At 39.2% G+C, this 12,986-nt stretch overlaps 1 protein-coding gene across 2 annotated transcripts in view; it reads left to right on the top strand.

Moving 5' to 3' along the window:
• ATP10B (ATPase phospholipid transporting 10B (putative)) overlaps positions 1–12,986 on the top strand; it is a 264,814-nt gene that overhangs the window by 141,826 nt on the left and 110,002 nt on the right. The window contains exons 2-3 of one of the 2 annotated variants that reach the window (XM_058722392.1): positions 9,533–9,827; positions 10,829–11,023. In XM_058722392.1, coding sequence (XP_058578375.1) covers positions 9,533–9,827; positions 10,829–11,023 — 490 coding nt within the window. Of the gene's footprint in view, positions 1–9,532; positions 9,828–10,828; positions 11,024–11,631; positions 12,348–12,986 lie in introns of those variants that run through there. The other variant, XM_058722400.1, reaches the window with a different exon arrangement.

The raw sequence follows: 12,986 nt of genomic DNA, 5'->3' as shown, positions 1-12,986 counted from the left end.
CTTCTTGCACATTCTGGACTTATCCCTGTTTCTGGATACCCAAGCTTTCTTATTCACTAATAGACCACTTCTGTTTCTCCAGGAAGCTTGTCTTGTCCTCCCCAGTCACCCATATTTTCTTCTATCTTTGACAACTTCCAAAGTGTCTATGTTTATTCAATTCCCTGTTCATACCCTGTCCATTACCTTTCCCGTGTATATACCTCATCTCTCCAACCATTTTGTTGGGGTGGGAAATGTGCATTAGGGAACTTTCTCTCTGCCCTTAGCCAAATACCCTGTATTCAGTTTCATGTTCCCTCTGCTACACCAGTGTTTCCAACCTTTCAGAGCCCGAAGACCTCTTTTTTCATAAAAGAATTTCATAACCTATACCTAAGAGTTGGTATAATTTTAGTATCATGGATTGAGAAAATACATAATAGCAAAAGCTTACCATGAAATCAGTAATGCCTTTAAACAAATTTGCAATATATACATCTCAACCATATCTGCTACACTTAAAAGCAGTGGCTTACATTTGCAATGGCATGGATGGAACTATAAAGTATAATACTAAGCAAAATAAATCAGTCAGAGAAAGCCAAACACCATATAATTTCACTCATATGTGGAATTGAAGAAACCAAACAAACAAGCAAAGGGGAAAAATTAGAGAAACAGAGAGAGAGACAAAGCAAGAAACACTTTTAATTATAGAGAACAAACTGACGGCTTTGAGAAGGGAGGCAGGTGAGGGAATGGGTTAAATAGGTGATGGGGACTGATGAGTGCACCTGTCATGATGAGCACAAGGTAATGTATGGAAGTGTTGAATTACTATATTGTATACCTGAAACTATTATAACACTGTATGTTAAGTAACTGGAATTAAAATTAAAACTTAAAAAAAGTACTGTCTCACATGTGACTGCAGCACATGATGTGTTCTATCTACAGACTATGTCAGGAGCATGTATGAATTCACTAACATCTCACTATCAGGGCAGCATCTGAGGGCCAGAGTTTAGGGGTCACTCTCTTGGCTTCAAATTTGAAGGAGAACACCCAAATAGAAGGTGTCAGAGTTTTTAGAAAGTGTAGAATCCCTTTCCTTAGCTTACAGGAAACAATGACAGGTCTTACCATATCCTATGGCCATGCTGGCACATTGCCTTAGTAGCCCTCAGTGGTTTAATCCTATACCCACTCTGTGAAAAAATGTCATTTAATCTGGGACCTGGAAATGACACCAGTGCTTACCAAAGATTCTATGTGTTCCCCACTTAGTCAGCCTCTCTTATTGCCAGGATTAGACAATGTAGCTAATTGTCACCATTTGACTGAAGCAAAGTGATGTAGTTCACTTCTGCATACTGTTATGGCTCTATTTAAAGCCACATGTTGAGATTGTGATGCAGAAGGAGCCGGGACCCCTGAAACGTTGGATTGAGGAGAGTTATTTGGAACTGCAAACTCTTCATAGGTTGTGCTAATCCACTGAGATTTGGGACTTTGTCTCATAGCCTGGCCCATGGCCTAGCCTGACTAATATGGTAGGCAAAATCTGAAGGAAGGACCCTCAAGGGAGAGGAACTACCAAGTGCCCAGATTCTCATGTAGGGATGGAGAGGGAAGAGGAGAAAGAGAGAAAGCTTGGAGTGTTTGAGAATAGTTGAGTAAGGAGAAAAGAGGTAGGTACAAGCTGGGTCACATGAAGTATAATGTAGGCCACGGTGAGAAGGCTGGGTTTTATACAAAAGCAAACATAATCATTGAGAGCATTAAGAAGAGACCTGACATGATATGATTTGTACTTGAGAAAAACAACATTGGCTGTCATGAGAAAACTAGGTTGGAACAGGAGCAAGTGAGGATGCAGGACCCTGATGGAGGTCTGTGTAGTGGTCCATACAAGAGACAGTGATGTCTTTTATTAGGCTGGAAGCAGGAGAAATGTTGATAAACAGATGGATTTGAAAAATATTTAGAAAGTAAAAATGGATAGAACTTAAAAATAGATTGGCTATAGCAAATGAAGGAAAAATCAAAGATGAGTTCCAGGTCATTCAGGTAAAGGTAGGTGCTATTCATAGGAAGGGGGGCTACTGGACCAAAGACACCTAGAAAAGAAATGAAGATGGCAAAGAAGCAGTGGGATACTCTTGCCCAAAACTCATGAGTGAAGCCTGAGCTCCAGATATACTTAATGGGAGACCAGCTTGCTGGGTGCCTGGTGATGCCCTAAACTCCAAAAAACCTGGGGAGTAATGGAGTATAGCATAGCAGACCACAGATCTTTCTTGTTGCCTAAGAAACAAAATCATGGGGTGCCTGAGTGGCTCAGTTGGTTGGGCATCCAACTTTGGCTTGGGTCATGATCTCACGGTTTGTGAGTTCAGGCCCCATGTGGGGCTCTGTGCTGGCAGCTCAGAGCCTGGAGCCCACTTCAGATTCTGTACCACCCTCTGTCTGCCCTTCCCCCGATTGCACTCTGTCTCTCACTCTGTATCAAAAATAAATAAACATTAAAAAAAATTTAAAGAAACAAAATCATTGTCCTTGAAAATCTGTTAGATTAAGGCTCTCATGGACCATGGTGCTAAGAAAAATCAGGGTAAACAGCATTCACAAAAAAGACTAGCGATGGAGACTGAGTGTGGTACGCCATTGATGTCTGAGTTCTATAAAGATCTACCCTTTGATCATTCCTACAAAGACCTGTTCTATAGGATTTCATTTGTCACGTGTTTTTATTACCTTCTACAGAAGTACATCCTTCAGTTAATTTTACTTAAGGTGATTCCTATTTTCTTTTCACTCTGCCTTCCCCTTCCACACTGGTGCCCACCCTCATCAGCCTCCAAAAGCCACAATCCCCACCCCACCCTGTGCAAGGGCCTGCAGACACATTTCTTATTCAATATTTCTCTCTGGAGGAAGTCAGCATCTGGCATCCTAATTATAGGACACATTTTGTAGCCTGTGAATGAGGCAAATCACAGCTCCTGCTCTTCCCATTGGGAAGGACAGAGCACTTTCTGGTGCTTGTAAGAACTGATTGCACTCAGCAGCTATATGTAGAATCCCATAGCTGCATACAAGACAAATGAAGGCTCTGATGTTCAGCCATCTTCAAGGCTTCTAGCCTATCTGAATTGCATTGAAGAATGTCTCCTCTTGGGTCATTCCTTTCCCAAGAAGGCCTTACCAAACTTTCCCAGGCAGGTTCCAGAACTGGAAAGCTTAGTGAGGGCTTTTCAAATTGTGATTTCTGTTTTCTAGCCTGCAACTAAACATATTCCCTTGAATCTAAAATGTCATGAATTTAATAATATATTGTGAGGGTAAAAAGAAAAAAAAGAAACCTATTACCATATCAGTTATGTGACATATCCTAGGTTCAAAACGTTAAAATGTGAACCAAAAATTACATCTTGGATTCTAAAAAATATAGGTTTTTCTGAAAGGGAGAGAAAGAAAGTTCTAGAGAGGAATTATTCTATTCCCCTTTTTGTTTCTCCATCTGTAAAATGGGTATGGGTAAAATAGTTAGAAGACTACATAAAAGTTATGACCATTTCCTCAAGCAAATCCAATTAGATTAAGTGGGGAAAAAACAGAATGAATAGAAAATTGGTAATAAGATTGTTGTATTGCAAATCTTTCCTTGATCTAGTAGAATGCTTGGGGAATATATAGGAATCGAGTTCTCTGGATTTTTTATTTAATTCAGGGTAGATGAAAAACCTTTTGTTGCTGTTGCCTTTGTTGTTTTGACACTTCTGTGGGAAATGAACAAACAAACAAAAACCTTGAAAAACATGTTAGCAGGCTTTCCTGCATTAGTACATAAGCCTCCAATAATGAAAATGACTGACACTCTGGATAATTGGTGATGTTTCTGAGCCTCATTCTCAGAATAGCAAATAGAGATATGGAAGGCCTGGGACAAAGCTGTGATAATGGGCCAACAGTTTTCATTTCAATAAAAGTAGGTCTATGTTAGTGCCTATGAAAAAAAAATTGTGTGTATCAAACCTCTAATTTCAGATATCATTGTTTTACATGAGGCCAAAGTCAACATTTAAGCTTTTGAAAAGTTATTTGAGGGGTGCCTGGGTGGCTCAGTCAGTTAAGCGTCCAACTTTGGCTCAGGTCATGATCTCATGGTTGGTGGGTTTAAGCCCGCGTTGGGCTGTGTGTGCTGACAGCTCAGAGTCTGGAGCCTGCTTGAGATTCTGTGTCTCCCTCTCCCTCTCTCCCTCTCTCCCTCTCTGTCCCTCCCCCACTCACACTCTGTCTCCCTCTTTACAAAATAAATATTAATGGGGGCACCTGGGTGGATCAGTTGGTTGGGTGTCCGACTTTAGCTCAGGTCATGATCTCACACTTTGTGGGTTCAAGCCCCATGTCGGGCTCTGTGCTGACAGCTCAGAGCCTGGATCCTGCTTCAGGTTCTGTGTCTCCCTCTCTCTTTGCCCCTCCCCTGTTCGTGCTCTGTCTTTCTCTCTCTCTCAAAATAAACATTTAAAAAAATTTAAATAAATATTATTAAAAAATTTTAAGTGATTTAACTTAAAATATACTGCACTTAATAAAACAAATGATCTTTGGGTATGGCAGAAATTGGAACAGTGATTCAAGAATGACTACAATTTGGGGAAAACTGACATAATTGATTGATTTAAGGACACACTAATCCCTGACTATTCTAAGGTGGTTATTGTTTGTTAACGAGGTGTCTAACAGGAAATTATTTTATGAGATTTACACATTTTGTAGCACGCAGGATAGAGTGCTTTACAAACCCCTGTGGTTAAGTGAAGGCCAGACTCTCTTAGCTTCTAATTAATTCTAATATCAAGATAGTGTACTATTTATTAAGAATCTAAATATAGATTACATTTAATTTTATAGTATTTTTTTAAATTTTTTTAACGTTTATTTATTTTTGAGACAGAGAGAGACAGAGCACGAACAGGGGAGGGTCAGAGAGAGGGAGACACAGAATCTGAAACAGGCTCCAGGCTCTGAGCTGTCAGCACAGAGCCCAACGCGGGGCTCGAACTCATGGACCGCGAGATCGTGACCTGAGCCGAAGTCGGCCGCTTAACCGACTGAGCCACCCAGGCACCCCATAATTTTATAGTATTTTTAAAGTTTACTTATTTTGAGAAAGAGAGAGAGCACAAGCAGGAGAGGTGCAGACAGAGAGGGAGTGAGAGAGAATCCCTCTCATGGTCCCACTGACAGTACTGAGTTGAATGTAGGACTTAAACTCGTGAACCATGAGATCATGACCTGAGCCAAAATCAAGAGTCGGACACTTAACTGACAGCCCCCCAGGCAACTTTTTAAAGAACTGGACCTTTAGGTAAAGTAATTCTCTAGTCACCACTTATTACTGCTTTCTAGCCTTACTTCAGTTTTCTTTCCATTTTTAAAATCAATGTTTGCTCTAGCTAAGAGGGCACTTGCAAATGTGGCTTCTTTCTAGAATGCTCACTTACTTCCAGACATACACAAACACCACACACACACACACACACACAAACACACACATCCCATCCAGTTACCTCGCATTGATGATCCTGATCTTAGCTCAAGCCCCACCTCATCAGCAACAAGGTCACATCCTTCTGTTATGTAATAGCAGTGCACCCTGTTCTCCTTTGTGGCACTTATCCTAGTTGGTGAGTATACACTTGACCCTTGAACAGTGTGGGGGTTAGGGGTGCAGGCACCCCACACAGTCAAAAATCCCCATATAACTTTTGACTCTCCAAAAACTTAACCACTAATAACCTATGGGAAGCCTTTTGGATAACATAAACAGTTAATTAGCACATAATTTGTATATGTATTATATACTGTATTCTTATAATGAAGTAAGCTAGAGAAAAAAATATTTAAAAAATAGTAAGAAAGAGAAAATACATTTACAGTTCTATGCTGCATTGAAAAAATTCCACATATAAGCACACACATGTGGTTCAAAGCCATGTTGTTCAAGGATCAACTGTATCATTATTTCTATGAGTGTTTATTTATAATCTGTCAGTCTCACTAGAGTGCAAGTTCCAGAAGAAAAGAGATGTATAGGCTTTACTCATTTGGTACAAAACAAGAGTTCAACAAGTATTTTTTGGCTCAGTGAAAGACTGGTTGACCCCTAACAGTGAAAGTAGAATTTGCCAAAAATGGGGTTTACTCGGTTCATTAAAATAAAAAAGGGAAATGGGATTAATTGGAATGTGGGCCAGGCAAGATGGAGAAAGTTGAGAGCAAGAACAGGATTTGTCAGTAAACTGTACTTAGTATGTTAGGCTAATGGCCCACCATATAAAAATGTACCCCTCTAATACACCTGGGTGGCTCAATCAGTTGGGCATCCGACTTCAGCTCGGGTCATGATCTCACGGTTTGTGGGTTCGAACCCTGTGTCGGGCTCTGTGCTGACAGCTCAGGGCCTGGAGCCTGCTTCGGATTCTGTGTCTCCTTCTCTCTCTGCCCCTCCCCCACTTGTGCTCTGTCTCTCTCTGTCTCTCAAAAATAAATAAATGTAAAAAAAAAATTAAAAAGAAAAAAATAAAAATGTACCCCCCTACCATCTAGAGCACATTTTGCCCAGGGGCAAATGATAGTGGTGCTGGAAAGAATTACTACTTCAAGCCAGAAGGATCTGAGTGTAAATTAGTAAAACTAGAATACGTTCAAGTTTATTGTTAGTGGGAGGTACCGTTTCAGAAAATTAGAATGAGAGACTTTATCAGTGACCAGACCTTGGAGAGATTCTTCAGACATGTCCCTCCCTTTATGAAAGCAATAAACCACACCTCAGATCGAAGGATTGCACAATCTCCCTTTGTTTCCTGTTCCAATTTTGGAAAGAAATAGCTTACTTGGAAGAAAGAGGAAGCAATGGGTTAATGAGCTACTTTCCTGTCCTCTCCTGGCCCCCGTCCCCAGTCCATCGTTGTGTGCTTCCACCAGAACAAAGCGTGGGATCCACAGCTGTGGTCATGTGTTTCACTGCCTAAAACTCTTCAGGACTCCTTTATACTCTGAGCATAATAAATAGCCTTAACAGGCCATCTGGTCCTTGTCTGTGCCTCCATCCTCAACTGTGACTGTTCTTTGTCCCTCACTTCATGTATTCTATAGGACACTCCTATGAACTGTGTTTCCAGAGCCAGTTCTTCTACCTGGAACACCCTCGCACAACCTTCCTACCTAGCTAAGTGTGTATGTGTACATATGTATACACACACATATACAAACATGTACATTATTTTCTAAGCCATTGAAACAACTTGCCCCTTTGCTCATAACTACTTTAGGATGGATTTCCTAGGAACAAAAACATTTTCTTACATAACCACAATGTAATTATTATAATGGAGAATTTTGACATTATTGAAATATTATTACTAATCTTCAGTTCATTTTTAAATTTTATGCATTGTCCTATTATGTTCTTTATACCTACTTTATCTCCCCCAATCCAGGATCCAATCCAAGATGGATCCATTTACTTGCCATATCTTTTTAGTCTCTTTTAATCATAAATAGTTCCTCTGCCTTTCTTTGATTTTTGACACTTGAAAAACATAAGCTAGTTATTTTGTAAAATAATCCCCAGTTTGAAGTTTTTCAATATTTCCTTGTGATATCAGAAATGATGCCATGTCCTTGGTACATCATATCAGGAGGCACAGAATGTCAAGTTATACCATATTGGTGATATTTGCTTTGATCTCTGGGGTAAGGTGGTATCCGCCATGTTACTTCACTGCAACGTGATTTTTTTGTGTGTGTGGCCATTGTAATTAATGATTTGGGAGAAAGATACTTTGAAACTATGGAAACATTCAGTTCCTCATCAAACTTACGTCCACTAGTTTGGCGTCCATTTTGAATGTGCTTTATTTTTAAGAAAACTTATTTTACAGTGTTAAGAAAAGTAAAGACAACTAAAATAAAATTAAGAATATGATACAATAAATGAACTTTTTAAACCACCCCACCAAAAATACCTGCATCTCCCATATCAACCCAATCTTCTTTTTTGAAGTTCTTATAACCTAAAATTGAGAGAAGTCTGTTATGTATGGCATTAGCCACTGCAAGATTTCTCATTTGCATTTTCAACTCTATTCATGAATTATCTTTTCATTTCCTTTTCTTTTATAATAATAAAAAAATCCATGAAAGGGACATTTTTTAAAATGGGAAAGAAGATATACAATATTATTTCTGGCTTACCATATGTCATAATATTGCTTTTGGTCACATAATAATGGGCATCAGTAATTGCATTTATTTTTTCATGCTTGCTACAAGGATTCACTTAAGACTCTGAAGAGCTCCTGTGGCTTGAAAATCATTTGGATTGATTAAAGTCATGAGGAGAATTATGATAAGGGTCCGATCATATGGGCATCAGGAAAGTAAAATATTATCACTTAAACTAGAAATGGAACTTTTTCTCCTTTAAAGGATTATGTTTTCAATGACAGGTGGAGTTTCTCATAATAAGATTAATAATATCTGATGTTTACTCATCCTTTTATTCAAAAGAAAATCATCCTGTGAGCCTACTAGGTGAGAAGCACCATTATATACAATTTCTAACCTTTCAAAGTATGTCTGAATAATATCCTTCATGGACTTAAGTAAGAATGGCTAGAGGGAACCTTAAAGTTTTGCTTATAGGTTCCATTAAAAGAGCTCAGAAATGGCAATATCCTAAATAACACAGCATTCGTCCATCATCTAGGAGGATCATCTGAATAAGTGCTCAGTTTCAGAAACCACTAAATCGAGTGGAAAGGAAGGAAGGGGTTTCCCACCCTCACCCCCAATCAACACATTTAAAACAAAAAAAACAAAACAGGTGGTGTTCATGGAACAACATTCTATACAGCCCAGTCACCTCAGGCCAAAGTTTTCTAGGAAAGAAACTATCTCCTTTGTACCACCTATTACTCTTCTATGAGGTTCTGATCACAAATGAGGTTCTTCAAAATATCAGTACCCAATACCTGAAAATTTTATAGCTAGGGAACACTTTCCCTTTAAGACATGGCTCAGCATACTTTATATACTATCAATTTCATTCCTTACAAAAAGCTCGTGAAAAAGTAGAATAAGACTAGTTTTCCTCATATTACAGTGAGGAAACTGAAGACCAGGAAGGTAAACAGACAGTTCAGCATTAGGAACAAGCCACAGATAGTATTCTGACCTCTGGTGTCATAGCCCACAGGACCATACTTTTCCTGATAGGCCCAACAAGGTCATCTGCACCTTCCCCCCACCTTAAATGCTTTCATGGTACTTGTCACAGTGTTAGTTGTATATTATTTATATATTTATATGATTATTTGCTTTACATCTCTCACTCTTAAACATGTGGTTTGTAGGGATTGAACCTATTTTCCTCACATTGTATTCCATAATCTACCTTGGTTGGATGGGTGAACAAGTGGGTGAGCCAATATACCATATATTTTCTTCTGACCATAACAACTTCATGTGTCTGTTTTAGACCATAGCTTGCTGCCAGAAATGGCACTCTCAGTGGACTCATCCTGGCACCGGTGGCAGTGGCGAGTCAGAGATGGCCTCCCCCAGTCTCCATCAGAAGCCACACCACTATTGTCTGAAGAGAAGAAGAGGCAAAGCTACAACCTGACACAACAATGGATCGTCTTCCCCAACAACAGCACGTGCCACCGAGATTGGGCAGAGATCACCAGGAGATACTCTGGCAACAGAATCTGCACAACCAAATACACCTTTCTCACTTTCCTGCCTCAGAATCTCTTTGAGCAGTTTCATAGGTACACAATCACTTGGCCAAACGATACACGCTTTAACCAAGTATTTGCCAGTATTTCTGAAACAAAGATGCTGCCCTCTGGGTTACCTATCCTTTAATATCTAAATGCATGTACCTTAAAAAGACTTGTCATTCATTTGCTCATTCATTCATTCATTCAATAAATATCAGATTCTACTGTGTTAGGCCATGTGTTCACTGCTAGAGATACATGAGGGGGAAAAGAGAGACATAGTCTTGACTATATTTTCTCATGAAAGAGACAGACATTAAATTTAAGAATTATATAAACTGATGTCAAATTAGAATTTAAATAGATACTTCTAAAAAGAAGTATATGGTGATGTTAGAGTAAATAAGAGGGAGATCTGGGCTAGTTAAGAAAGTCAGGAAAGACTTCCAGGAATAAGTGACAATTGAAATAATCTGAAAGAAGAGAATGCATTAACTTGGTAAAAACAGAGAGAAGTCAGGAAGGGAGCCAGGAGAATGTCCCTGCCAACAGACCTTCATGTGCAAAGGCACAGTGGCAAAAGGATGCTAGATGCACTTGGCAAAGTTAAAAATGTAAGCCGTAATTTTGAGATGATACATGCAAGATCATATTTTAATTATAAAGCAAAATATACACTTAGATATCATCCTAAATTTTGTAATTATCGTTACAAGTTGTCATTTATTGAGAAACTACTATGACTGAGAACCCTCTATTACATATGTAACAAATATAATCCTATGTAATATTTATAAGAGCCCTTTAAAGTACATAGTACTAGCCCCATTTTACACAAGTTGAAACAAGCTCCAGAAAGTCACACAACTAATAAACAATTTGAGTTTGAATATAGCTGGATCTGGCTTCAGAGCCCTTACCATAATTCGAGATCACCCTAAAAGAGAATGTCATTTTAGTTGATAAAGGCCAACAATAGGGAAGAAATAGTGTGGAAAGTATATTTCCTTCTCCATGGTTTTCACTCACACTTTTCTTGTCCCTTCCAGATGGGCTAATCTGTATTTCCTATTCCTGGTGATTCTCAACTGGATGCCCTCCATGGAAGTTTTCCACAGAGAAATCACCATGTTACCATTGGCTATTGTGCTGTTCCTCATCATGGTCAAGGATGGCATGGAAGACTTCAAGAGATATCGTCTTGATAGAAAGATCAACTGCTCCAACATCTGGATATATGAAAGGTAAAAGAAATCACCCTTCTCTTTTCTTGCTTCCAAATAGGTTATGAAAACTCATCAGCATTTTCAAAGGATTGGTCTCTCTTGTCACATTTTATTTTCTTAAGTTCACTTAATTCAGTGATTCTCAACCAGAGCAATCTTTCCGAGGAGGAAACATTTGACACTTTCTGGAGACATTTTGGTTGCCATATTGAAGAGAATGCCAATGGCAGGTAGTGGATAAAAGCAGAAGGATGATGCTAAACATCTTACAATATACAGGACAGCCCCTCCACAACAAAGAATTATCATCCAGCCCAAAATATCACTAGTGCTGAGATTTAGAAACCTTAATTTAGCACATGTAAACACTCAAAATATTAAGCACAAAAATGTTGTATTATTGAGAGTAAGGTTAAGTCTCAAGAATTGGTCTCTAGAATTTACTGGATCATCTCAAGAGACCAAATTTAAGAGCGGCTCTTTGGAGAGTGACAGGCGACATCTCTCAAACAAGAAAACATATACCATTTTTAAAGCATCTGAGGCTCTTGGCTAAAAATTCTTGTTTTTAAAACTTAACCAGGTAGGTTTTATGACTAGAGTTGGCACACTTGTTCTCAGCTGCCTGGGTGGAAAAGGAAGATCCCTGTGGGTGACGTCTACATTCCAATAGGTGGAGTCCCAACAAGTAGAAGGAAGTGACCTGACAAGTGCACACCTGTTCTCTGCCAGCTTTTTCCTTGTCTTTTCTCCCCCAGCATTTGTAAACCAGCCTTTTGTTTTTAATTTTCCTTTTGAAAGAAGAGAGAGAAATTTCCAGCAAAGAACGCAAATAAAAGATATCAGGGACGTGACTCACTGGCAGCTGAACAATAGAACTGATTAGGGGAAAAAACTCTTTTACGGAGAACTCACATGCCATCCTATGAGAATTCAAGAAACGGGATTGAGCAGAGATGGGAAAGGAAGTCAAAAGAAGGCAGAAAAGGAAAGAAGACAAGAAACGCATAGTAATCTCCAATCTGCCCTTTGAAGTATGGTCCTACAAAGAGAATCCCAACAGGCTTTATTGTGGGAATCAAATTAAGACCAGCAAGTACACCGTGTTGTCCTTCATACCCAAGAACATCTTTGAACAGCTACACCGGTTTGCCAATCTCTATTTTCTGGGCATTGTGGGTCTGAATTTTGTTCCCGTGGCCAATGCTTTCCAGCCTGAGGTAGGTGTGATACCAATCTGTATCATCCTGGCGGTCACTGCTATAAAGGATGCTTGGGAAGACCTCCGAAGATGCAAATCTGATAAAGTGATCAATAACCAAGAATGTCTCATCTATAGCAGGTAAAGCAAAACCCATTGGGGAAGTCTGGTGAGTCCAGAAGATCTTTCTGTGCCTGCTGCCACTGCTGCTACTTTTTATAGAGGGGATACTATAGGGAGATAGCATCATTTTATCTCAGTGAAGCTGTTTAATTCTCCAATGTCAGAATTATTACCTAAAACCAAAAACCACATAAAAAAAAAAAGGGTTGAGTCCATGTTTATTAAAATTAGGAGGTCTTTATTATTTGGTGTTTTCTTTGCTGTTTCAAATGTGTTTAGCATTTAAGAATTTTGCATAAATTCTCCTCCATTCCTAGTCCAGTGTATGAGCACACTGGAGCATATTTAGAGACCGTTGGTGGGAAGAGGCATCACTGTTTTTCAGGGGAGCGGAGCAGTAGAGCATTGTATTAGATGAACTGGAGACGCACTGCCTGGGTCGAATCATTCATTAACTACATGACTTTAGGCAGGTTACCCAACCTCTCTGAGCCTGGTTTTGTCATCTGTAAAATTGAAACCTCTCCTGGGGTGCTCGTGAGAATTGCATCCTTGGAAGGTGCTTAGCACTATGCCTGATATATAGTAAATGCTCAATGTGCAAGCTACAATTGCTCTATTTTTATAATGTAAAACTCACAGTAGTGCCATCATCAA

Source organism: Neofelis nebulosa, chromosome 1 (genome assembly GCF_028018385.1).
Source record: "Neofelis nebulosa isolate mNeoNeb1 chromosome 1, mNeoNeb1.pri, whole genome shotgun sequence".
NCBI lineage: Eukaryota > Metazoa > Chordata > Mammalia > Carnivora > Felidae > Neofelis > Neofelis nebulosa.
Note: the sequence above shows the minus strand (reverse complement) of the source record. Positions and strands in the feature narration are given on the sequence as shown.